General features: G+C 47.8%; 2 protein-coding genes across 2 annotated transcripts; one reads left to right on the top strand and one right to left on the bottom strand.

The window, feature by feature from the left end:
- Positions 1 to 285: 285 nt before the first annotated feature.
- On the top strand, positions 286 to 10,194 carry LOC142000728 (chymotrypsin-like elastase family member 2A). Its single transcript, XM_074975215.1, has 8 exons — positions 286 to 328; positions 622 to 710; positions 1,864 to 1,961; positions 4,001 to 4,129; positions 7,856 to 7,992; positions 8,740 to 8,885; positions 9,265 to 9,417; positions 10,142 to 10,194. The coding sequence occupies exons 1-8, from the start codon at positions 286 to 288 to the stop codon at positions 10,157 to 10,159; spliced, it is 813 nt and encodes a 270-aa protein (XP_074831316.1). The 3' UTR covers positions 10,160 to 10,194.
- Positions 10,195 to 11,990: 1,796 nt separating this feature from the next.
- On the bottom strand, positions 11,991 to 26,028 carry CASP9 (caspase 9). Its single transcript, XM_074934119.1, has 10 exons — positions 25,745 to 26,028; positions 24,495 to 24,708; positions 22,780 to 22,869; positions 21,547 to 21,584; positions 19,506 to 19,682; positions 18,155 to 18,244; positions 15,953 to 16,100; positions 15,265 to 15,444; positions 14,531 to 14,640; positions 11,991 to 12,618 (listed from the first exon to the last, which is right to left on the bottom strand). Exons 1-10 carry the CDS (start codon positions 25,874 to 25,876, stop codon positions 12,526 to 12,528), a joined length of 1,272 nt encoding a protein of 423 aa, XP_074790220.1. The 5' UTR covers positions 25,877 to 26,028; the 3' UTR covers positions 11,991 to 12,525.
- Between the last annotated feature and the right edge of the window lie 922 nt (positions 26,029 to 26,950).

Raw genomic sequence — 26,950 nt, 5'->3', positions numbered from 1 at the left:
ATATTTGTGACCAGGACTCGAGGTAGGGGAGAGTGAACAGCTGCGACAAACAAAATCAAGCTCACGCAACACTCCCCAGACAAGGCAGAGCTGAAGCCAGCATCTCAAGGTCCATCTTTTTTTAGCACGTGCACACACAGGAAAATGTCCCACGGGTGCGAAATCTTCCCACTGGTGACTGAGCCACACACCCCCTGCTCCAGGCCCTATCTGCCAGAGATAAGCGCTACGGACATATAAGAGGGCTCAGCAGAGGCACTGCACCTGACACAGCTACAGGGCACCATGATCCGTATCCTGTTTGCTACCCTGACGCTGGCCACTGGGGGTATGTATCCTGCCTAGACGTAGGATTTCATCTGTTTTACCAATTGCAGATTTCTAGCTTGATCCTGTGGTCCTGACGCTGACCAGCAGCCTGGAGGTGCTGAGATATCAGAGTAATGGGTGCAGTGTAAGGGTCAGAATAGACTATGGCTTAGAAACGTCTGTAGTGACAGAAAGGGCGCCAGATCGGTCCCCTAAGTTCAAACATGTGTTACACAAAGATCAGGTCAGTTTTGGTTGGTGGCTTGATCTGTTCCGATTTCTAAATCGGACCCCATCTTGTGTCTCTTGCAGCCCTCAGTTGTGGGAATCCCGCCTACCCACCTCTCTTGAACAGAGTGGTTGGAGGAGAAGATGCAAGACCATTCAGCTGGCCCTGGCAGGTTAGTGATTCCCGGGTTTCCTTAGCCCAGTCCAGGATACCTTGCTTACAGAGGATACTTTGTTGCCTCTGTAGGCTCCGCTCACATACCCACCAGGGGTCCTTAAGTTGCATTCCCCATTCTACCCCCTAAGCTCCTTGTGTGCTGCCCTCCCATCCCCCTCACATCAGGGACATATGTAAATAATCCCACTTGTATAATTTGTTAAATTATTTCTTTTCCTTCCATGTGGGAGCAAAGTCCTTCAGGGGATCAAAACCTTCTGCTCCATTGGGATGCTGGGCAGGGCTGAGATCTGGGGCATGTTGTTACACTGGAAGGGGTCAATGGCTGCCATCAACCACTTCGCTGATCTATGTCTATTATTATAGACCCAGCTATAGCTGCTGGGTCTGCTAACCAGATGCCGGGGGCTCCAGGTGTCCTCTACTTTTCTGCCTTCTCATTTTCCAATTTTCACTAAACTCAGTAGGGCTCTGACCACTGATGCCTAGAACGTTCCTTGGAAGTTTGGAATTGATCGGATACCATGTTCAAAAGTTATAGCATATCAGACAGGGAAATGCCATCAACGCGCGTGCAGGCTGAGCAAAGCAAGGCCCAACGTAATGGGAAGGCAACGTGGCTCAATGTATCCTCGACTGGGCTAAGGAAACCCTGTTGAAAGGTTAATAAATGACACCCCTGTACCGTTGATACAATCCTCATGGCATATTTGGGCAACTGTGGCAGAGAAGCTGAGCAACCTACCCATGGTCACATAATGTGTCAAAGGCAGAACAAAAGCAACAACTCAGGAGTTCACGGATTCCTATTTCCCTAGATTCCATTTCCATGATCAGGTCACTTGCCCACTAAACCCAGTGAAATATTTAAAAAACAAAACCCCCAAACCACCAACAGGGCCCTATTTCTACATAGAGTGACAAAGAGGTGTTTCATGAACCGATTTCTTCTGTAGCAAATACAACCCTCTGTTTGGCCAATGCTTAGTAAATAGCTTTGGGAAAGCAACGGTGAAATGAAACTTTGGAAAAAAGCCTTTTCACAAGAGAGTGGTCTGGACATGGAGCACTTGGGTGCTCAGCTTTTCACCTTCCCAACAGAAGGAGAAGTCGATCAGAGAGTAGCATTCTTACCGTATTGTTCCTAGGTCTCCCTGCAATACAGTTCCAGTGGTAACTGGTATCACACCTGTGGGGGAACCCTCATTGCACCCAACTGGGTCATGACAGCTGCTCACTGTATCAGGTATGTTAGCTGCCGAAGCCTGGGCAATCATTTCTTTTAAGTCAACATGCAGAAAGCTGTAAATGCTCTGAGGAAAAGAGAAAGCCAAAGCATATTAATAACAGGCTCTCCCCCTCTAAAAAGTTTATCACATCTAGATTATGTCTTTGGCTGTGGCCCCTACCTGATGATTCACTGGAAGGGGAAAACTTCCTTCCTCGTCCCCTGCCTGTGCCATGCTCTGCACTGTTGACTTTATTTTTGCATGTATAACAATACATATTAGTTATTAAATTGTCCAGCCCCTTTTAAAATCAGCTGTGTTCTCGTTACAAGCACATGTAGCAGTGAGTTCCATAGGTTAACTAGCGCACCCACTTCCATGAGGAAATCGTCCCTTTGGGTTTAAAGTCACCTGCCATCAATTTCAGTGAGAGCTTCTCGTTCTCAGATTATGGGATGCTGTAAAAATGAGGGGCGTGATCAGCTTTGACTTCATCACCTTAAATGCCTCAGTCAAGGCCAGCTTCCCTACCCAGCACCGCAGTACAGGCCTGTTTCCCGTACACACATGCACTGCGGCTGGTTACTACCACTCCAGCCACGGAAAGCATCGTCAGAGCAGATATGAGCTCTCCCGGGCGGGCTGTGTGTGAGGTCAGATTGCCAGGGTGCACAATACTCTTCCACACACCTCTGTACCAGTCGAGATGCTTTCGTAATAGACATGGTCACACTACCAGAGAGGCCTTCGGAATTGCTCAGATGTGCCAGGAAGTGGCAGCCTCAAACTCGAAGATCAGCTGGGGCCCACGTTTAGCAGGAATCTTGGCAGGAGGCAGAGGAGCATGTGGAGATGCAGCCTCTAGTGACTATAGGTTCCAGCATGCAATGCTCCGTCCTAAACCAACGGCTGGTAATGTAGATCAATGCGTGCTGGCCCCTGCAGTTCTCAGAGGGTTCCCACTGGAGACCCCTAGGCTGCATTTGGCCGCCCTTCCCAAAGAGGCGTGTGACTGTGCAGGAAGCAGGGAGCTACACACCTAAGCATCAAGATAGTTAAGACCAAAGTAGACTGTGAAGAACTTCAAAAAGCTCTCACAAAACTAAGTGATTGGGCGACAAAATGGGAAATGAAATTTAATGTGGATAAATGTAAAGCAATGCACATTGGAAAAAATATATACATAGAATATGATGGGGGCTAATTTAGCTACAACTAATCAGGAGAAAGATCTTGGAGTCACCGTGGATAGTTCTCTGAAGACGTCCCTGCAGTGTGCAGCAGCAGTCAAAAAAGCAAACGGGATGTTAGGAATCATTAAGAAGGGGATAGAGAATAAGATGGAGAATATTTTATTGCCCTTATATAAATCCATGGTACGCCCACATCTTGAATACTGCATACAGATGTGGTCCCTTCAGCTCAAAAAAGATATACTGGCATTAGAAAAGGTTCAGAAAAGGGCAACTAAAATGATTAGGGGTTTGGAACGGGTCCCATATGAGGAAAGATTAAAGAGGGTAGGACTTTTCAGTTTGCAAAAGAGGAGACTCAGGGGGGATATGATAGAGGTCTATAAAATCATGAGTGGTGTAGAGAAAGTGAATAAGGAAAAATTATTTACTTGTTCCCATAATATAAGAACTGGGGGCCACCAAATGAAATTAATGGGCAGTCGGTTTAAAACAAACAAAAGGACGTTCTTCTTCACGCAGCGCACAGTCAACCTGTGGAACTCCTTGCCTGAGGAGGTTGTGAAGGCTAGGACTATAACAGGGTTTAAAAGAGAACTGGATAAATTCATGGAGGTTAAGTCCATTAATGGCTATTAGCCAGGATGGGTAAGGAATGGTGTCCCTAGCCTCTGTTTGTCAGAGGGTGGAGATGGATGGCAGGAGAGAGATCACTTGATCATTACCTGTTAGGTTCACTCCCTCTGGGGCACCTGGCATTGGCTACTGTTGGTAGACAGGATACTGGGCTGGATGGACCTTTGGTCTGACCCAGTATGGCCATTCATATGTTCTTATCTCTCCCTGTTCCTTTTCCTCCCCAGTTCTTCTCGGACCTATCGAGTGTTTCTTGGCAAATTCAACCTAAAGGCTACTGAACAAGGATCGATTGCAGCCAGTCCAGAAAAAATCATTGTCCATGAAGGCTGGAACCCAAACCGTATTGCAAATGGGTAAGTTAATAGCAGCTATTTATAAAAAGTATTAGCGATAGGGCCCTAAACCAAGGCCTCTTGGTCCAAACACCCCTACACGGTGGGCAGCTCCAAATTTGGAGCCAGTTGTTACAGCATAGGCTCAGTCTGATGATTCCAAAATACTGGGTGACTGGATGTGGGGAGTGGTGAAACCTTTCCACAGTTCAAACCTTTGTCACACTATGGAGGATGGGCGTGCCTGGCTCAGCGAGCAGATGCCCATCACCCCCAAAGGGACAGATGCCAGTGCAGGAGCCACCTCCCCAATAGTTAAGTGATGCCTTCAGCCTCCACTATCTCAGAAACTTTCAGACACATTCACCTGAGCTGCTGACCACTTGTGCCTATTAAAGAGTCCGCAGCAGGTTTCATAAGAGTACAGGTGAATTAACGCCCGTGTCCAAACCAAATTCCACCTATTGCAACTGAATTCAGTTCAATGGCTGCATAGCACAGTTGTTCATTGCTTAACAGCTGCCTTGTTCGACCCAACAGTGTCTCCTGCATCTTAGCAGTGGGTGAAGAGACAGGTGTGTGGAGAGGTTCATTTCATACATATGTTTAATGTATGTAAAGTACTTTGAAAGCTTCAGATGAAAGGTGCTACTAGAAGTGCAGAGTATTATTAGTAACTTGGATTGAGGCCACGTTGCTGAAGGACTCCTTGGTTCTGCTGAAGCCCTAGTGTGTTAGCTCCGTGAATCAGCTCTGTTTCCAATTTTCTACGCGTTTCATCCCCAAGTATGTGGCCAAGCCCAGCTCCCCAAGGCAGTAGTACAAGAACGAGGACGTCAGAATGGCCATACTGCCTCAGACCAATGGTCCATCTAGTCTAGTATCTTGTCTTCTGATAGTGGCCAATGCCAGATGCCTCAGGGGGAATGAACAGAACAGGGTAATCATCGAGTGACAGTCAGAGGCTTAGGGACACCCAGAGCACAGGGCTGCATCCCTGACCATCTTAGCTAATAGCCATCGACGGACCTGTCCTCCAGGAACTTATCTAGTTGTTTTTTGAACCCCATTATAGTTTTGACCTTCGCAACATTGCCTGACTGTGTTGCATGAAGAAGTATTTCCTTATGTTTGTTTTAAACTTGCTGCCTATTAATGAGCCCTGGTTCTTGTGTTACATGAAGGAGTAAATAACACATTCTCCACACCAGTCATGATTTCACAGACCTCAGTCATATCCCCTCTTCGTCGCTTCTTTTCCAAGCTGAAAAGTCCCAGCCTTCTTAATCTCTCCTCATACAGAAGCTGTTCCATACCCCTAATGATTGTTATTGACCTTCTGTGCCTTTTCCAATTCTACTATATCTGTTTTGAGATGGGGTGACCGGAACTGCACGCAGTATTCCCCAAAAGAAATCTGATGAGGTTCAATAAGGATAAGTGCAGGGTCCTGCACTTAGGACGGAAGAACCCAATGCACAGCTACAGACTAGGGACCGAATGGCTAGGCAGCAGTTCTGCGGAAAAGGACCTAGGGGTGACAGTGGACGAGAAGCTGGATATGAGTCAGCAGTGTGCTCTTGTTGCCAAGAAGGCCAATGGCATTTTGGGATGTATAAGTAGGGGCATAGCGAGCAGATCGAGGGACTTGATCCTTCCCCTCTATTCGACATTGGTGAGGCCTCATCTGGAGTACTGTGTCCAGTTTTGGGCCCCACACTACAACAAGGATGTGGATAAATTGGAGAGAGTTCAGCGAAGGGCAACAAAAATGATTAGGGGTCTGGAACACATGACTTATGAGGAGAGGCTGAGGGAACTGGGATTGTTTAGTCTGCAGAAGAGAAGAATGAGGGGGGATTTGAGATCTGCTTTCAACTACCTGAGAGGTGGTTCCAGAGAGGATAGTTCTAGACTATTCTCAGTGGTAGAAGAGGACAGGACAAGGAGTAATGGTCTCAAGTTGCAGTGGGGGAGGTTTAGGTTGGATATTAGGAAAAACTTTTTCAGTAGGAGGGTGGTGAAACACTGGAATGTGTTACCTAGGGAGGTGGTAGAATCTCCTTCCTTAGAAGTTTTTAAGGTCAGGCTTGACAAAGCCCTGGCTGGGATGATTTAATTGGGGATTGGTCCTGCTTTGAGCAGGGGGTTGGACTAGATGACCTCCTGAGGTCCCTTCCAACCCTGATATTCTATGATTCTATGATATTCAAGTGTGGGCGTACCAGGGATTAATAGAATGGCATTGTGCTCTTATGATAACTGCCCAGGGTCGAGCCACCTCCCTTAGAGGCCTGAACACCAAGCAGTTGAGAAACTTGCTACATTATGTTATCTGCCAAATGTAGGGCTGAACACCATTAAACAGAGCCAGACTATGTCCAACTGCAGCCAACACTTTTAGATTCCACTGGTTTATTACACCTCAGTCTAGCAGTTACAGGGCACAATATCATGATGTTTATTGAGGCTCGGGAAGGCTTGAAAAATTACTTAAATGCTGCCCCATCTGGAGAGGAAAGGTACAGAACACTGCCCTGCTGTGCGGGAAGGGTTTTGGCAAACCCCGAGTGGTAAAAATTAAAACAAATATCAGTTATGGAATTATTGATGCTCACACACCACAGATGAGCCCTTGTACGTTTGGATGCTGACTCGGCAATAAACTGAAACACAAACCTCACAGGCCATATACAAGGAAAGTCCTGGTGCTCCAACAGGGCCAGGTGGCATTAAGGCATGTGTTTGAGGTGGAGTACGTGCAGCACTGACTGGAAGAGAAGGAGTTATGCCTCTTGAATTCATAGAATATCAGGGTTGGAAGGGACCTCAGGAGGTCATCTAGTCCAACCCCCTGCTCAAAGCAGAACCAATCCCCAATTTTTGCCCCAGATCCCTAAATGGCCCCCTCAAGGATTGAACTCACAACCCTGGGTTTAACAGGCCAATGCTCAAACCACTGAGCTATCCCTCCCTCCAAAACCTGCTTGTGTAACACTGACAGATGCCAGTTGTCAGCGGGCAGGATCGAACCTGGGATGTCTGGAGCTAAATGCATGAGCCTCTACTGCATAAGCTAAAAGCCATATAGCCCTTTTTCTTTTATCCATTTGGGGGGTTCCAAGACAAAGACAAAGGTCTCACTCCCCCGGCCCTGAGAGAACCCCAGCCTGACAAGGAAGCCTCTGGCTGAAAGGCCATTTCTTGGGAGTCTCTGAGTAGAAGGATGAGTCGGTAACAGCATGGGCACCTCCCTAGGGAGATACCCACCCACCACAGGGAGCTGAACAGAAACGAGTGCTTGACAAGCCTTGACGAGCCTGAAGCTCCAGGAGGCACTCCATGTATTCTCCAGAAGCTCTCACTGTCACATGCTGAGTTTACCCCAAAGCTTGACAGAGACAGGCCAAGCCTCTCAAACTGAACCCCGTGTGGGCAGAGGAGCTGGAGATGCTGGGACCTGAATTTCCACATGGCTTTTGGGCCACGAGGAAGGAAAATAAAGGTGCTCCACCAGGGCCTATGGGCACTGAGGCATGCGTTTGGGTGTGGTACAGGCAACACCAAGTGGTGGGACGTCTCTGCCATGCCCTGAGGACATTCCTTCCCTCCTCCTCCCGCTAAAGGCAGGGCCCCCTCTTTTGAACAGGCGGAGCACTCTATAAATGCTACATATTAATGGGTCTGTGTTTTCTTCCACTCTCCCTCTGTGCACGCTTCCTCCTCAACCCCGGCTTCTGAACACAGCAACGACATCGCTTTGATCAAACTCTCCCAGAGCGTTGCTCTGAGCAATCAAATCCAGCCGGCCTGCCTCCCTCCGGCAAACAGTCTCCTGGCCTCTGGCGTCATCTGCTACGTAACTGGATGGGGAAGGCTGTACAGTAAGTGTTAATACAGTTCTCAGTGGTAACACTAAGTCCGTCTGTGTTAACACCTCCTTTGGGATTGGCTGGAATAAGGTTCTTTTTTCTGGTCCCCCTCAGCCCTCAATTCAAAGAAAGAGCTGACCAGGCTCTTGCTCCACTCCTGCACCAGAGATGTTTTTGCATTTTCCTTGCAGAATGTTTAGCTTTTGTCAGGACCCCAGCTGAGGCCTCGAGGTGCAATTGTAACCCAAGTGAGAGTGGTCTGAAGGCTGCTGGGGCTGCTAGTGCTCATGGAAGTGTTGAAAAGCCACTTTAAAGAAGTGAATGTTAGTGTTGGACAGCCAGCCTGGAACAGGGAAGTCCCTGTGCAGAGAACGGGTACAATGCAGGCAACAGCCTCGTGCTTCAATCCTGACCAGGATGCATCACCTAGAGGTGAGAGCACAGAGCAGGGATCCTGGCCTATTCATTCCTTGGCCTGTTTGCTGACGCTATCGCCAGTAGGGTGTTGATATGTGAATGTTAAAGTGCTCGGCCACCAGCTGATTTCCCATGCGATATAGACAGAGAGCCATTGTTAAAATGGATGAGGATTATCCGTCTAGTTCAGACACTTTTCTGAAGGAGGGATGTGCTAAGGACTGGATTCTGCAACCCCTCTGTGCTTGGAATCCCTGTTGACTCTTGTACCTGGATACGTTATTTTGCTGTTTCTTGACTGCCAGGAGCTAATGCTATTCCCTTGTTTCTGTTCCCTTCCAGCAAACGGTGCTCTCCCAGATAAACTGCAGCAAGGACCTTTGCCCGTGGTTGTTTACGCCACCTGTTCCCTGCCTAGCTGGTGGGGTAGCTCAGTAAAAACCACCATGGTCTGCGCAGGCGGCGACGGAGTGATCTCCAGCTGCAACGTGAGTCCGGAGAACTTGGCATTTATGAGAATGGCGTTAGAAAGTTCTGCATTATGGGAAGGGACTCTGAAGATGAGGCAGGGTACTAGGATCTACCCATTCTAGATGGGCGTTGAAACTCCTTCGTAGAGGTTGATAGCAATTAACGTGTTGAAGGACTATTTAATAAACACATTTCTATACCCTCACGTGCAAGAAGGATCCACCCCAAACCCCTGGATCCAAACTCCCCCTACATGTTGGACCTGAACATGGCAGCTGGGAGCCTTCTCATAAGACAGAACCTATATTCATTTCATTCACACTCCTGCCTTTCTCCCATGTCCCATCTCTAATTATATGAGACCCGTTCAATGACTGTGCCTCTCCTTCTTTGCAGGGGGACTCTGGTGGCCCACTGAACTGCAGAGGTGCTGATGGCAAGTGGGAAGTTCATGGCATAGTCAGCTTCGGCTCCTCACTAGGCTGTAATTATTACCGCAAACCCTCCGTCTTCACTCGAGTCTCTGCTTTCAACAACTGGATCGCTACGGTAAGGGTCTAGTGTCTGCTGCTGAGCAAGAACAAACTCTGCTGTGAACTTCTAAATGGTCATTTGGGGTAAAACAAAACAAAACACCTGCAAAACAGTTCAAGACCGAGGGTTTGTCCATATGGATACACTGGCCAGCAGTAGCTTCCCATGCACACACACTTACCCTGGAATAGCTAGTGCACTTTAAATTCACCCCCTAACTTATTCCATAATAACTTCACCACGTAGACGATCCCACAACACAACAAGAGAGAATGTTGTCTTGTTTCTAGAGAATTAGTTCCTGCAGCGAAGGTGAGGTGTCTTCCGGTTGAATGCAACTATCCAAATGATCTTCATTTCTAACCAAAGTTCAGACGTTTTGGAATAAATCTGTCATGCTGTATATTAAGGGTATATTTTATAGAGTTTTAATAAATGTTAATTGATGTCCAACAACTTAGTTAGCTATCATCTATTACTCTGATGATCAGGAACAAATATCGCTCATGGCTATAATGTTTTTATCAAATATTTATTAACTATAAATGAACCCTTCACATAAAGGATGACACAGAAGCCAAATCACCTGTCTTAAATCCTTAGGAAGAGAGAGGGTTGTAGGACTGGTTTATGTATTTAAAGGGACAATTTGTAGCGTTTGGGTGGCCCTGTTTACGGATTTCCTTAGTTTTCTGGTTTGATTTCCTCCCCCACACACTGTGTTTTACACTTTCTGCAGGTTATGGCAAACAACTAACCTGAAGAGCCGTGGACAACAGACTAACCCTGTGCCGGGGGAAGGGAAGCTATTTTGCTACTTGAAATAAAGTCGTACTCATCAAATTCCAATCTGAGGTGCTGAAGGAATCTGTGTATAATAAATAACCAACGTTTGTTTGCAACGGACATGTAAAGCCTGTGCCTCGGGGAAAGGGAGGGTTTAGGATGAAGCATATGACACGGTGGCAGGGCGTTATGCAATGGAGTATTTTCTTCCATTAGATAAACCCATCGTGACTGAAAGTGGAATAAGAAGCATGACACAAGAATGGGGGAACGGGATGGGGGGGGGGGCTCACCCAGAGCCATCTCCTTCCACAGTGGTTGACATGAGAAATGTGTGTTGTCACCCTGGTGTCCCCACACTCCCTTCTAACGCCACATTCCCATACTAGTTTCCAGCTGCCAACTCTCCCTTTGCCTTACACCTGAGCACGGGGGAATGATAAGAACTACAAATCCCAAGAACCTGGCAATGCTCTTGATGGGAACCCAAAATACGCAATGCAGAGCTCCTGGCAGTTCCCCTATTCAGTGATTTGATGCTGTTATTCGTTGGGTTATGCCTGGCTATTGGAAATGATCCTGGAGCGGCTGCTGGCTGAAGAACATGCCGTAGAGCAGGGAACCACCTGAAAGCCACTTTGAAATATCAGGGAGGCTTTTAAAGACGGAGGACAATTTCTGATGATACATTTTTACCCTTTTAAGGGGAATGGAGCCCATGGTGCTTCTCTCTCCCCAGCAGCCCATAAATCTCATACCAACTGGAGTTTCATGCGCACCTGCAGAGGGGAAAACACAAGCCAGTGTTCATTTTTCTACCACTATAAAATTTAACCCACTTGGAAAGAATTAGGGAAAGGCCATAAATTCACCCTGTCTGCCTTGAGCTTTCAGAGCTGGGAACTACCGAACAGAAACACCCTGGAAGGACTGAGGGCCACCTACATTCCCATTGCCTTTAGTCAAATGATCCTAACAAAGAAGCTCTGATGCTCCAGAAAGGAGCAAAACCGAAGACAGACAATTGGTCAATTCAGTCCTGCACATGTGAGCAAGGATCAGGATGAGCTATGGCCTGGGGTACGTTCCAACTCAAAGCCATCTGGCTAAGGGAAGCTGCAAGGGTGCAAAGGACAATAAGTGCTTACAGTAGCAGTAACTTACTTGGATTTCGAGAGACCACGTTTCAGCACAGCGAAGGGAATGTACGGTAGCAAACCGCAGCGCTCCAGATTCTCCCCTTTCGTGCACAGAGTCCCTCACCAACCTTAGCCCTGCCATATCACTTGTCCAGAAGGCGCGTGTTGCTTAGCTGCAGCTTCCTGAGACACATGACAGGGCCCCCCAGCTCCATTTCCCACAGATAAGTCTTCTGCTTCCCTCTCCCCGGAGGAGCATTAACAGTGCAGGTGCCAGGCATACCGTGTTTCTAAAGTAAAGCCAATCAGACTCGTACATAAGACCAGCACCCAAGTGAGTCAGCTGCAGGGGGAAATAATGTAATTGGTGTCTTCAAACAGCAACCAAAGGAATCACACTCCTGATTTTATTTAAAAGGGAGAATCGGCCATTAAGCATCACAGACTAGCTGCAGCTGGTCTAAGCTACTCTGGTGTTCCTGGTAAGCGTGGACGGTTGTGATAATTCATTAGTGGGAGAGTTCTTAAAGAGCCATCAAAATATTTTTTTGCTAAAATCATCATGCTTTTATTCCCCCGGACGCTGGGAGATGCCTAGCCGTAAGAGAGAAGTCAGAGAACGCCAGGCTAGCTGGAGAAGAGACAAGAGAATAAAAGAGCAAGACAAACTGTATAGAAAGAGCGGGGTCTTTAATACAAAAGGGCAACAGATGCTGTAAAACGATTCCTCATCCCCAAACACTGGCTTTTGATTCAGGGGCATTTTTGATTCAAAGAGTGTAAATACAAAGGTAATTACAAAATGCCGACACTTCACCCAGCCTCCTGGTAGAGGGCACCGTAATCGTAGTTAGAGTGGGGCCTAAAACGGCCACCGGCACGGCCCTCTGGATAGCAGAGATACAGAGTCCAAGGCTGCAACTTCGTAATGAAGGGTAGGACTCTTCAGTCCTTGTTGTCGGTCTTAAATGTTTGAGATTAGGAAACGAACAGTCCTGGTCTGACCAGGCAGGAGGTGTGACGTATATTTCATAGTAACGAGTGCATGAACACATTAAGCTTCCAAGGAAAAATGAATCCATGAAAAGACGAAGGTAAAGAGGAGCACTGGTTCGGAGCAGTAATGGCCAGGTGCAGAATCTCTTCCGGCCTCGTGGAGACAACCCGGGCGTATGGCGGAGACCTCTCCACCACAACTTTAGTCGCTCAGGAAGAAGAATTGTTTACGGAGGAAGTTAAAAGTGCCTGGCATCTGCTTGTACTTTCCTTTAGCAGACACAGCATGAGCCACCTGGGAAAGAGAAAAACCAAGGTGGTGGCTAGTTTGCTGGTTGAGTGTGTTGGAACGTAGCTTTTCCCAGCACTAGAGACGCACAGATAACCATGGGTGCAGTGAGGAGAGCTGTATGTATTAGGAAAGGGGGAGGAGAGGCAGTGGGTAGGTTTAACATTTATAAGGTGAGGGGGGGGGAGGGTTTGCTGGCAGAATTAAGACAACTCTGGAGAAGTGCAGGGCTAGATAAAGAGTCCCAGAGCAGATCTTGTGTCAAACCTCTGTACTGTACTGTAGGTCTTTGCCTCTAAGACACTTCAGAGCCACTCCATCACCCCTGTGCTCCTCATCAGATGCTAATCTCTGAAGGCTGCCTGAGAGCAGTCAATACCCACCCCCCGCTGCCCAGTCCACACAGACATCTCTTTGTATGAATCAGAAATAACCTTTCCTTTGCTCACAAGAGATTAGTCATTGCTTTTGTGGCGACACTTCCATGCAGTTTCTTTCAAAACAGAAAGGTCTATTATCCCTCTTCCCCTTCCGTATTTGCTAGGACTCCCCATCACCTCCCCAAGAATCCTGCACTGGGACTGAATGATTTCAAAGCATTCACTTTCCCAACTGAAAGCGGTTTGACCACTTTAGAATGGGAGGGCCCGATCCTCAGCAAATTGAAATCAACAGGAGTTGTGCCACTGATTTCTACCGGAGCAGAATTAGGTCCAGGAGATTGTGAGAACAATTTTTCTTTCCTGTTTTGAAGACAATGTAGGATGCTTCTTTACACACGGATTACGCAAAAGACCAGGTGAAATTCTGAAAATTGGAACGTCATTTACCTAGTCTTGAATGGACAAAACAACCACCTCTCCACTATCTGAGTTGTAGGTGTATGCCCAGTACACAATTTCTGGTAAGTGAATGATTATTGTTGGTAGGGTGACCAGATTGCAAGTGTGAAAAATTGGGACGGGGTGGGGGGGGGAAATAGGTGACTATATAAGAAAAAGCCCCAAAAATCAGGACTGTCCATATAAAATTGGGACTTCTGGTCACCCTAATTGTTGGGTATTGCTGAGTAAACACAGTGGCCCATTTGATAGTGACAAAATGGGCTTTTGTGCTATTTCATTGCAGTGTATGAGGGCTGCAGCATGGTACGAGTACCCTTAAAAGTTAGTTTGAGAGGTTCGGATTTTCACTGAATTATTTCTGAAACACTGTGCCCGTCATTCACAATATGGGAGAGTTATTTCTGAGAATCCTAAATTAGTATATACTCAAACTTACTGGCTCATTAACATATACATTTACATTTCATGCACATAAATTAAGATGCAATTACATCACTCACAAGTCAAGATAAAAAAACAACAGTAACGCAAGCATCTGGTGGGGTTATCCATACAACAGGACGTTCCAGGAGACAAATCAAAAGCTCACCACAGCAGCAGAGAGAGAGTAAAAGCAAAAAGCTAAGATCAATACGGAGAACTCTGACCATTACAAACACAACCATGTCTTGCTATTTTATGTTCAAGTAGGAGATTATCTCAACACACTACCTTTGTGCCTGCTGCTGCTGGCTCTGACAGTTTGGCTTTTTGTGACAGGACGGACAGATGGTACTTTGCTCTGAGGCAGGATGAGGGCAGGCCGTTAGGCAAAGATTAAGGCCTATATTTTCAAAAGTGACTTGTGATTTTGAGTGCGACACCTGATTGAGGCCTGATTCTCAGAGGAAAGGTGCTTAGCCCTTTTGGAAAATCAGGCTTTTTCAAGGCATCTCTTGTTGGGCCTCCCAAAACTGAAGCACCCCAAAATCACTAGTCACTATTGAAAATGGAGGCCTAAGTGTCTAACGCCTGATTAAATGCAAAACTAAATGCCTACATTCCGCAAGAGAGTCAGAAACAGGAACATTTACCCTCACTAGCATGCAGAGCAGGTCTTCAGTAGGAGCGTATTGTTCAAGTACACTGTCCAGTGTTTCGACGTACCACGAGCCAGTCTGGGTATCCCGCCAGGAAACAAAACCTTAGGAGAACACAGGGAAAGTAAGGAACTCATTCCCTACAAGCAGTCCTTTCTTTCCTTCCTAACTCCATAAGGAGATGCCCGGAGGGGTAGAAATTCCACCCTATGGATAATTTCTTCCAAATCCAGCACTAGAATATTCAGAGTCTTCGTGAGGGAGCGTGGCCAGTGCTACAGACTCACTGGGTGACCTGGGGCAAGTCAAAACCTTTCTGTGCCTCCGTTTCTTCCGTCTAAAATGGGGATCATAATTGCTTGCCTCATGCTCGTGAGGGGCTCAATTAATGTTTGCCAAGGACTGAGATCCTCAGATGATAAATGCAGGATGTTATTGCTCACCAAAGAATAGGTTCTTTAAGACTTTGAAAGAGGGAAAGTAAGAATATATAATAAGCCCTCTCTCTCGTTTTGCACTTCCCATCCATAGATCTGAAAGCGTTTTACAAAGGGGATCAGTATCATTATCCCCATTCTACAGCTGGGGAAACTGAGGCAGAGGGCAGGAAAGTGACTTGTCCAAGGTCACCCAGCAGGTCAGTGGCAGAGCCAGGTATAGAACCCATGTCCCCTGAATCCCAGGCCAGTGCTCTATCCACTGCCAGTGCTTGACTTATGTTGTCTCACCTGGAAAAGTTGAATAGGACACGAAGATGTCACTGGGAGTGGGTAAGCTGGCTACTGCATCTGGCTCATCCAAGTTACCGGGCTGGATCTGAAAGGGAGTTGCATCCGACTCTACGGAACCTCCACTAGGTTGGTTTACAGGTGAATCAGAATCCACCTCAAATCCTCGGTCTTTCTGCTCTGCAAGAGGCAACCAGAAAACCCTTCTCCGTTACCTACGTAACTAATACGCAGTGGTTCCCTCCCACCCCTTAGCAAACACAGTCCTTTAACTAAAGAAGCCACCTGCAATTCACTCAAGCCCAGAGTCCATTCATGCCAGCGAGATGCTCTGAGCCAAAGGCAGAGAACCGAAACAATCAGCTGTGGCAGACTCCATACAGGAGTCTTCTGCTCAGAACTCCATTGCAGTGGAACGCACCTCCGGCTCTGAAGTGCTTCCAACGGCTCAGTCTTTAGAAACCTCACTCTCTATGGCCAATCAGTGCATTGCCTCAGCAATAAGAATATGGGGCAGAGAGCAAGAGAAGACAGCCTGAGAAAAGGGAATAAGAGCAGCAAAAGAAAGAGATGACAGAGAATTATTACACCCCAAGTGCCTATGCACAAGCAAGCGGCCATACAACTGCTTCTCCTCCTGAAGGAGCCCCGAAGGCAAAGCACTCGCAGAACTCAAGCCAATATTCACCTCCGCCACAGGCTTGAATAAAGAAGAGTTTGGGTTTTCCTCTCAAGCTTGGGCAATGGGACCCATTGAAGAAGTTCACAATCTTTTCGACTGGAATGCGCTTTCCATCCGTGCCGTAAATGCCTCCAGGAAATTGAATATGGCTGGTCTGAAAGAGCAAAATCCGCTGGCTGTTAACACAAAGGCAAGAGGCCAACCTTTTCTCTAGCCCAGTGGTTCCCAAACTTTAACTACCTGTGAACCCCCTTTCACTAAAATGTCAAGTCTCGCAAACCCCCTCCGAAAAATGATTATTTCCAGGGATTTTCTCCTTTAGCTGAGTGTAAATTATAAAAGCAGTGATCTTGGAAATATAAAATTTGCTTTTATGACATGCTTATTACACACTATTTATTATTAATTATTATTTATCATTACAATATTTTTATTACATTATGAAAACGGCAACACTCTTCCAAGATCTCACTTTCGTAGCTTGTATCACTTTGAATAAGCCTGTTATAAGACAAGGCTCCTAGGTTTCATCAAGGAGCGTCAGATGTGAAACAGCAGGAAGGGATTTAAGAAGCCAACTCAAATTGTTCCTCCTACACAAGCATTCAGGTCTTGAGCAGTCCAGTCAAACAACACACGTTACAACAAAGTTTAAACTTGTTCTTCATAATAATTTTTAAAACAGTATTAGCTGCCTATTTAATTTTAAAAACAGCAAAAAATATCCACCTCCCTTTCCATTTCTTATAAGGAGTCTTAAAGTTTAAATCTCCTCAGTATGATAGATATGCTTGCTTTGATCTGCTTAGCTCTTGGAAGTCCAGGGGCTCCAGGCTGCTGGCCCGGTGCTGCCTGGGGTCCCTAGGGACAGCTCTGTCCGCCATTAGGGAATTTTTTCCTGAGAATCCCCTGTAACATTTCGCGAACCCCTAGGGGTTCACAAACCCCAGTTTGGGAACCACTGCTCTAGTATAAACAACCCCCATTTTAAAAGTCTTTCCTTGCATATGGATGCTGGGATGAATCTGATGCTCCGATATTTAGGAGGATTTGGGATATGAGTTAAGGAGAGAGAAAACCCATGTGTTACTTTAAATAGTCTAAATTCCAGAAACCCATGCCCCTGATCTTCCAATGGCCCCCACTTCTCCCCCAAAACCTGGGATTTGTCAGCTTTAATTTACCCACTGCCCCATAGGCTAATCTGAATATTTGCTTAACAGCCACCCTAAATTTTCCTCTTTCTGTAATTTCACCACATTTCCTCTAGCTAGGCACTGTTGGAATCCAGGGATTCATTCCTACTACATTCATTCATTCCGACACTTTTAGGGTACATCTACACGGCAAGCGAAGGTGTGATTGTAGCACACGTAGGTAGACTCATACCGGATTATACACCCGCCGCCCCCCGCATTGATCCATGGACGCTCCCCTGGCGGATGTAGAATTATTCCACACAAAACATTGTCTAGCAGCAGGCTCCCCTCACTGTTTCATCCACCATAAACTCGGAACACACCCCATGTCCCAGGAAGGTTAGACCCCACCCCACGCTCTCCTGCTGGTAATAGTTCATCTTAAGTGATCCCTCTCCTTACAGTGTGTATGATAACACCCATTGTTTCATGTTCTGTGTGTATATAAATCTCCTCACTGTGTTTTCCACTGAATGCACCCGATGAAGTGAGCTGTAGCTCACGAAAGCTCATGCTCAAATAAATTGGTTAGTCTCTAAGGTGCCACTAGTCCTCCTTTTCTTTTTATAAGGGGCACAGGATGCCCAGGAAGGGGAATTAGTAGCAAGGTCAGATTAAAGTAGGAAAGAGCTTGTGTTTGATATAGCATCTGTCACCCACCTGAGAAAACTCCTCACCATGTTTTATAGCTATAAAGCAAATCACCGAGCCTACCATCAAGGGAGGCCCCATCGCGCATGGTAATGGGGCAACCCCCACCGTGATTAGTTCAGCACTGCAGTTAGAAGATCCTTTCCCTGGGCAAACCCCCCCCCCCCCCCATAGCACGATACCTGGAAAGGAGAGGCCCTAATGGCCTATGTCGGCAGGATAAGATCAGGACAGGAGGGAGCAGAAACCAGTCACCACGTTGATGCCCAGGGCATGGTGGCAATCCACACACGCTTTTCAGGAGCATGCTTCTCCCCCAATCATGGGGAGATATGCACGAGAGTACCGATCCTCCTACCTGACAGCCATGGGAAAGGATCACTACCAGGCAGCAGTCCAGAGCGCTGTGGTCCCGCCTCGCCAGGTGCTGCAACTCCCTGGCAATTTCCTACACACATTTGCAAAGGTCAGCATTCAATGATCCCATTTTTCCGTTGCCAGTTTAGCAACTGCTACCTTCAATCCTGCCCCTTAGCAATCCCATGTCAATGTCATGCTGCTGAAAGGGGTCAGAGTGTGCTCCCCGGAGACTGCCTCACCCAAGAGCACAGACCAGCTTCCCCGTGCTGCTCAATGCTGATCTGCGGACACTGCTGCTGTGGAGGAGAGCAGACCCATTGCTTGCTCCCCGGCCCAGTTAATCCTTGCCCTCTCTTTTGCCAGCAAGGCTGTTAAACTCAGTGCCAAGCAGGATGACAATTTTATTACCCTGACAAGTGTCCACAAGGAGAGCCACCCTACTTTCTTCGTCTAGGACATGAACCACTTCTCAGATGGAACAAGCTCAGGGTGATTGCAATCTACTGCTACTTAACATTTGCCATTTAAATGAAGATATTTACTTTGCTGTTTTAAAGGACACCCCCATTTCTGTGTTTCTTCCAAACGCAGCACAAATGGAAGGCAGTGCATTTGATGTGCGCACGCACGCACACCAATGCTCCGCCTCAGATTTAAAAATAATCAGACTCGTTTGTATGCCAGGAGATTGAATGCCCTGCTTAATATCAACTATTATATCATTCAAGAACAAACAGAAAATCAAGCCCCTGGGTACGCCAGTCAGGGAGAATCCCGGTCAGAACTATCAAATAAATACATCCACAGACAATTACTTATAAATCATGTTCAGGAATAAAAACTCAGCCCAGAGAGCCCAGAACGTGGGGCTCCTTTTTCATCTGTTACTGTAACTGCAAAAGACAAGATGATTTGAAAGCAGTGCTTTCGCTGTCTCTTCGAACACTGACGTTTGGGGTTGGAGGGTTATGTGCTTTTACCATCGGAGCACACGTTGTCACCCTCTAGCAACACTTTTAGGGTACATCTACACGGCAAGCGAAGGTGGGATTGTCGCACAGGTAGGTAGACTCATACCAGCTTTAATCTAGCTAGCACGGGTAACAGTAGCAGCATAGATGTGGCACCACGGACTTCAGTGGGGGCTAGCCACCCCAGAACGTACGCAGGCTCTCGGATGGGCTTGCCCTCAGGCAGTTAGCCTGTGCGGCCATGTCTGAACGACAACTGTTACCTGTACTAGTGAGATTGAAGCTAGCACAGGTATGCCCACCCCCGCTACCACCACACCTTCACCTGCAGCACAGCCTCTTAGCCCCTCGGCTCTCGCCAAATGCATCCACCTTTACCTGAGCTTTGAGATCTCGTTGAACCAGGACGTCAAAGTGCAGTGACTTGAAGCGCTTCTCCAGTTTCTCACAGTCTACATTGGAGCCCTCTCGAGAAGACAGGTCAGACTCTTCGGTGAAACGGACGTTGTTGATGATGAGGCAGTAACCACACGGGTTAGCTTTCAGAACGTAAACCTGGCATACATACCCACAGGGGAGCAGTCAGACAAACTAAATTCAACCTCATTTTATTCAGCGTGTCTGTCGGCTAATCCAGTGGGATGCAGCTCAGAACTGAAAATGCAGCTTTCATGAACCACATTTTATTGCTTCTGAAAACTCAATTTATTGTTTGCCCAGGATGACAGATGGATAATGGAATCCATGCTCCCTATCTAAGTTCCCTCTAGGCTGTGCGGCCACATCCGTGCAGGTGGGGAAAGGCATCTCTCCCCTGGCCCCAGAAATGCCGCGGCCAGGAGAGGTGCCTCTCCCTTGGCCCCGGCCCCGGAGCTCCCGCGGCTGGGGATAGGCGCCCCTGCCCCCGTCCCGGGCTGCTGCAGCGAGAGAGGGTCCTCTCTCCCCGCTGCAGCCCTGGGGAAACCTGCACCCCAAACACCTCATCCCCAGCCCCACCCCAGAGCCAGCAACCCCCAGCCAGAGCCCTCACCGACCCCCATCCCAACCCTCTGCCCTAACCCCTCATCCCTCGGCCCCACCCATACCACACATCACCTCCATATTGGTGCACATAACAAAATTCATTCCGCATATGGATGTAAAAAATTAGAGGGAAAATTGCTCCCTATACGAGTGAATACAAGCAGCTGGGATAATGTCACACATCCAGCATTACTTCATTCATGCAGAGTCCCACTGAAGTCAATGGGATCAGCAGAATCAGGGTCTTGACTGAAACGGATACAGGGTCAAACTCCCTTCCATTGACTTACATCAGGGATGAATTTGGCCTCCACTTTCCTAAACATGCAGGTCTGTATTCACGACACTAGCTTAACTTGTAACGGTCATGCTGCACGAATGTGTGCAGTGCATTTTAGTTAGTGGGGGTTTTTTTATTAGTGTATTTCACACTATAATTACAAAACCAAAATACCCACTCTACAAATGCAGCACACTTTAAGCGTTGCGCTAGGTAATTATTAGTTGTCTTGATGATAATTGCGTAGGGAAAAATATTTGACTATACATTATTGGTCAGATTTATGTTGTATTTAATGTAATTAGAAGAGTGAGTGTGGTGTGACAATTGTTCTAATCTGAACTGAACTGGCCCAGTCAAAGCAGCAGGACTCACTCGGATGCTGCATCTGACACCTGGACATCAAAGTCACATTTGCTAGTAATTATTTAAATGATCTTTTAAATAACACAGAACAGTTTGATTCAAATAAACTGTAAAGAAGCACAATGTAAATTACCAGCTGCAGGCAAAAATTTTCAAAAGCACCCAAATCCCAAGAACTTTGGCACTAAGGGCCAGATTTAGACCTGCTAGGCACTTAAAAGTTTTGCCAGCATCTCTCTGTTGGTTGAGGGGAGGAGGGACAATCACACCCATAACTGACTGCTCGAGGGCTAGCACAACCCCTAGAGCAGACGCAGTTATTCCAGCAAAAATGTCCTTTTGCTGCTTATTTCGTTCGGGGAACTGGTATAAATTATACTGGCAAAAAAAATTATTTTGCCCAGTATGCCAGCAAATCCTTTCTAGCATAGACAAAACCTTACAAAGGTATTTAGGGACTTGAAAATAACAGCAGGTGCCCAGCGAGATCTACAACAATACCATAGTGAGATAGACACCTAACTGCCAATGGAACTTAGGCACCTCACCTGAATAGACGCTTTTGAAAATTACACTATACACCTGCTTCACCTTTAGGCACCTAAATACCTTTGTAATTTGGAGTCTTAAGAGCCTAAGTCCCTTTGACTTTTGAAAACGGGATGCAAAGTGGGTGGGACAGGGGAGGAAAAGAAGGTCGTTCAAGTAAGAAACGAGTAAAAACACTATACGTAGAAGCAGGAAACTAACCATATCTGAGTTCCTCCTGGATTTCTCTGCAGCAGAACCTACAACACGTGATGAGAGAGAAATGACATACAGCTCCACCACCTACCTCACATTCGTTAGAGGTTGGGTCCCTGCTTAATGGGATTCATATTAATGCAAATATTTCCAGTGCTTTGACACCTGAACTCCTCCTCGCCCCTGGTGACACACCGGAAAGAAGCATTGTTCCTTTACATGCATAATCGGACTGCAGATGTTGAGAGTGAAGTTCTGGGGGTTCATTTATCATGGCTTTGGACATTGTCTGCCAAAGAGTATTGGCCAGAAAGTTGTGAATTTGAGCTTCGTTTGTCACAACAGAATTAGATGGGAAATCATCTCATAGCCTTTCCATCCCAAATACCTTCTCTCCTCTCCTAAGCAGCAGGCAACCTAACCTAGCCTATAAAAGTCTCTGGAACAATCAGTGTTACAACTCAAAGTAGTTTTCCTTTTGACAGCGTCTAGTTGTTCAGATTGATTACATTCCATCTTAAATCAACAATTACATGGCACAGTACACTTGGGGCTGCATCCCTCCCACCTTCGATGGACGGATCCTTTATGACAGAGCCTTGGTTTTAGTCTTGATATTTTCTTCTCTGGGTGCTTTTAATGGCTAGCAGGCTCTCAGACACTAGCCAGAAATGTGTACGAATACTACGGATTTGATACAAGTAATGGTACACAGAGATACCCGCTTCACAGAGGGAAATGGCTGCAGGTGGCTGCTAGTCACTGCACACAGAGAGAAAATCATCATTACTCAGGAGAGATGCCTGGACTAGCAGGGAATGGACGCAATGCGTAGACAGCATGATCAGCCAGCCTGTGGCAAAAGGGCACAGGGAAAGGGAAGAGCAGGGTAGAGGGAATGCCTCCAGCGGAGTTATGGAGTGGCACTGATGCACTCCAGAGCAGTGGTTCTCAACCTCTTTACCATTGTGGGAAGCAAGAACCTTAGGTGGGCCGCATCCAATACTCCCTGTATGGCCCTGAGGAGGTCACATGGGCTGCAGCTCTGTACTGACTGGGCCGCAGGTGGAGAACCACTGCTCCAGAGGGTGCTCCATCCAGAAGGCGGATTGGCACAATATGTGGGCCACGCTGAGGCTCCCAGAGGAAGATGGGCCGAAGGGACCTACATGAGGTATGGGGAGAGAGGAGATGGAATGAAGGATTTAGACCAAGAACCGGCTAGCGGAGACTGCTTACCCGGAGCTGCTGCGCTGGGACATGTTGACACTTGGCCCCTCTCAGTCACGGCTTGGATTGGGGTAGGCAAATATTCATGAGCCTTCCCATCTGTAAAGGTATAAGACATCTGGGTCATGCATTACTGCCCTTCCGATAGACTTTTGCAAGAGAGAAAAGCATACGAAGCAGAGAGCAGGCCTCTCTCCGGAGGATCCGGATGGAGCACTGCTGATTGCAGGTAACAGAGCCTCTTGCCCTGCTCCTAGAACCAGACTCAACAGTGGAGGGGAATTGCGAGCACACAGCAAAACCTGTTCTCACCATCACACGGAGGGCACCTGCCCCTTTCTTCCTGGCTCATGCTCTTAGAAATAGCAACCTCTCCCTCTTCCCCCACCCCACCCAAATAATTAAAGCATCCTGAAAAGGCCAAGCCTTCATAAAAAGACTTCTCTCTACTCCACGCCTACCTAAATCCCACCCTAAATTCTCACTCCTTCATGTCCTCTGTCCTACGTGATCTTTGCATCCCTCCTCCCGCTCTCAGTTTCAGTTTTGCCTCTTCTTTCCTGCCACCACTTATTCTCAGGATGACCTCCCAAGACTCCTCTCTCTCCTGCTTCAAACCCTTTGCCTTTCTCAAGGCCTTACTGTGCTGATCTTCTCAGCACCAAATGTCTTTGCAACACCTCTGCTGTTGTCCTGTGTATCAGACTTGTCTGAGTGAGAGCAGACACTTGTCAGGGCAGGGATCCTGCCTTTATATTTTTGGTAAAAAAATTTGTAATATGTATAGAACTCTCTCTGTAAGGTCTGGTCTACACTAGAAAAGTAGGCTGGCATAACTACGTCACTCAGGGGCGTGTAAAATCCACACCCCCGAGCGGCATAGTTAAGCTGACCTAAGTCCCTGTGTAGACAGCGCTAGGCTGATGGAAGAATTCTTCCGTCGACCTAGCTATCGCCTCTCAGAGGGGTGGATTACCTACGCTCCAGGGAGAACCCCTCCCGTCAATACAGTGGTGTCTACACTGAAGCCCTACAGTGGCACAGCTGTGCCACTGTAGCATTTTAAAGGGTAGACAAGTCCTTGGAATAATAAAGAAAGAAATATGACTATATAAGGTAAAAACAGGACAGGTAGACAAGTTACACATCAAATGCAAATAAAATATACTATGCTGTACAGTCCCTTCCATCCAAGAATCTTAGCACACTTTAGCTTTACAATAATTAAAGCTCAGAACTCCTTTGATAGGTAAGGAGGTTTTACCCCCATTTTACAGATGGAGGAATTGTGATCTGACCCAAATCCCACAGCAAGTAAGACACAGAGCTAGGAATGGAATTCAGATCTGCCAGTGTCCAATCCCTTCTCTAATCACTGGATCACACTCTCTCGCCAATAGAAAAGAGAAACGTTTGTGTCCTCAGAGGTCAGATTTGAGACACCACTGAGGTGATCTGCAAAAAAACCCAGCCGTTCTAAAGTTATTAGCACAGCACTAGGAGATTGCTGCCAATTAAAAGTTTTCAGTGGTATTGGATAGCATAATATTTTCCCAGTGGCTGTGTGGAATAATCTGTACAATCAACGATTCTGGAAGACATCTGGTTTATCAGATTTCACAAGCTGTTAGCCAGCCTCCTGTACCTCCTCAGCAACAGGGTTTACAACTGCTGTATCCAATTTTGCCGTCTATCACGAAAATAACACCACCACTGATACTTACACATATCACCCTTTCCACCACGTAAGCCAATTTCAACTGGTTTTAGATCAACCGGACGCAACTGTGGGAATTTGTCCCCTTCACTCAGCAAAGTGGCAAGGTCATTTTGTCCCGTTTCTCGCAAGCTTGAGACGAATGCAGGAAAAGCGTGTCTTCCTCGCGTCTGAAGGTCTGTAACCAACTGCCTGGCTTGGTCTCTTCGAGTGCCTGCTCTCTATAGGGGAGCAAAACCAAGACAGAAAGCATTAGCATCCAGTGGGCACAGCATGTCTACAGTCCAGCAATTCATAAACAGCATGGTGATGAGTACAAGAAAGAACGGGGGATTTTCCAGATGTGAACAGAACATAAACTGATCAGGGTATTGTCTTTTTAGCCTGTAGCCAGGCAACTCATTGATGGCCCTCCCATCTTTCACATCAGCCTCTGGCTGGCAAATTCATGCCTCTGCCTAGTAGAGGCCCAGTGAATTTTTTAAGGCCCAGATACTATCATAGGTAGGGAAACTGAGGCACAGAGGAACTGCCCTAGGTCAAACAGCAAGTTACTGGTGGAGCGAGGTATAAAACCCAAGTCACCTGATCCACAGTCCTCCACTCCCACCACTAGACAATGCTGCCTCCCACGTGATAGGGCAAGTTCTACTGTATTATACCTTTGTTGGTTTTGGTTTGGTTTTGTACAAACTAACGCCCAGCCTTCAAAGCTTCTCTTGGCTTGTAAACCCCCACGGTTAGGGTTATGCCACTTTAATTCCAAGGTTGTCCTTCCAGCTCACAGTCATAAAACTTAAATTCACAGCCGCTCTGCGACCTCAGCCCCCGCAATAACCCTGAACGGCTTGATCAGAAATGCAGGGAACTCCCCACAACTGTCGATTTGCCCCGGGTTGTAAAAGTTCAGCCGTTTACAGTGGCCTGACAATGGCATCTAGCGGCTGCCGGATTCCTCGCGGGAGATAGTGGAGAAGTTCCCCAGCAAGCCTAAGGGGGTTGTGCGAACCCCAGGGGGGCTGGGTCTTGTGGCGGGGGCATTGCCCTGCCGTCTGCACTGCAATCTCTAGCCATGGGGGGGCGCTAAAATGCAATTACCCCAGGGGGCATGGGGAAGGAGCCTGGGCAAGGGGGGGCTGAGCAGGGATGGGGAGGGGGGGTACAGCGAGGGCAGGGCGGCAGCGGTGGGGGGTTGGGGGGCCGGTACCGCCGGAAGCTCCCACCCCAGATACAGCCCCGGGGCGGGGGGCGGGGCACCTGGATCTCCTCGATCATGTCCTGGGTGAAGACGCCCTTGTGCAGCAGCAGGTCCCAGAGCGGGGCCACCTGCAGCTCCCGCACCAGGCGCAGGCGGCTCCGCTGCAGCAGCAGCCGCTGAGCCTCCTCCATCCGCGCCGCCCGGGGACCCCCTGGGGTGGGGTGCGGGTGGGAGCCGCGGGCAGGAGACAGCCGAGACGCTCCGCCCGCTTCCGGGAACCCCTCTCGGCCCGGCCCCCTTCGGAAGCGTCTCTGGGACCCGCCCTTCCCCGCGGCTGCTCCTCCTACAGGGGCCTCCCCTCCGGCTCCCGTCGCCCGGAGCGCCCGCCCTGGTCCCTCACGTGGAGGGCGGTGTAACACCGTCCCCTGCGGAGCCCCGGCGGTGTGTGCGCGTCCTGCCGCTTTGACACCAGCTCCCTGCACAACCCCTTCCCTTTCTCGCTGTGCAGCACCGTCCACAGGGCCCCGAAAGAGTCGCCCTTCTTTCTTTCTACCGGTTCAGAAGCTCCTGCGGGGGATAGCTCAGCGGTTTGAGCATTGGCTTGCTAAACCTAGGCTTGTGAGTTCAATCCTTGAGGGGGCCATTTAGGGATCTGGGGCAAACATTGGGGACTGGTTCTGCTTTGAGCAGGGGGTGGGACTAGATGACCTCCTGAGGTCCCTTCCAATCCTAATATTCTATAAGCCCCTGCTGCACCTTTCTATGACATCCTGTAGCCTTTCCCCTATCTCTGTCAGTACTGGTTTTATATGCTCCCCCTTGACAGACAATTACATTCTTCCCCATCAGGCAGCACCGCACAGCTAACAGCAGTATATTGTGTGCCCACATCCTCTATGCAAGCAGCTGGCATGGGTCCAGATACCAGACTCGATGGACCATGAGTCTGTCCCAGCGCAGTCATTCCTGCATGGAAGAACACGTTCCCTGCACAGATGGAAACTTTACTCGCACCTTGGTGTGAATTTGGAGTTACTCTGCTGAAACCTGTGGCTTTACACGGGTACAATCTGGACAATAGGCAGAATTTGGACCCCAGCGTGTGTGGTCTTTGAGGTTATGCTAATAGCTCTACATGTTTGCGTGGCAGCTAAGCAGTTTAGGCTATTTTGAATAGGGTTGGCATTTTATACATCTAGTGGGTCAATCATGCTAATTCAGTTACCACGCCAAGAGAGGAGCAGGGGAGAGGGAGAGAAAACACC

This window comes from Natator depressus, chromosome 18, assembly GCF_965152275.1.
Source record: "Natator depressus isolate rNatDep1 chromosome 18, rNatDep2.hap1, whole genome shotgun sequence".
Taxonomy (NCBI): Eukaryota; Metazoa; Chordata; order Testudines; family Cheloniidae; genus Natator; species Natator depressus.
The sequence above is the reverse complement of the archived record's forward strand: the minus strand, read 5'-3'. Positions and strand labels throughout refer to the sequence as shown.

What these genes read in the sequence shown, in the direction of transcription:
- LOC142000728 (XM_074975215.1), top strand. Translation starts at nt 286, where the DNA reads ATGATCCGTATCCTGTTTGCTACCCTGACGCTGGCCACTGGGG. An exon ending in CCTGACGCTGGCCACTGGGG is followed by an intron (nt 329 to 621) that starts GTATGTATCCTG and finishes TGTCTCTTGCAG; the next exon opens with CCCTCAGTTGTGGGAATCCC. An exon ending in TGGATGGGGAAGGCTGTACA is followed by an intron (nt 7,993 to 8,739) that starts GTAAGTGTTAAT and finishes GTTCCCTTCCAG; the next exon opens with CAAACGGTGCTCTCCCAGAT.
- CASP9 (XM_074934119.1), bottom strand. Translation starts at nt 25,876, where the DNA reads ATGGAGGAGGCTCAGCGGCTGCTGCTGCAGCGGAGCCGCCTGCGCCTG. An exon ending in ACATGATCGAGGAGATCCAG is followed by an intron (nt 24,709 to 25,744) that starts GTGCCCCGCCCC and finishes GCTCCCCTATAG; the next exon opens with AGAGCAGGCACTCGAAGAGA. An exon ending in TATTCAAGCCTGTGGCGGAG is followed by an intron (nt 15,445 to 15,952) that starts GTGAATATTGGC and finishes TGCCTCTTGCAG; the next exon opens with AGCAGAAAGACCGAGGATTT.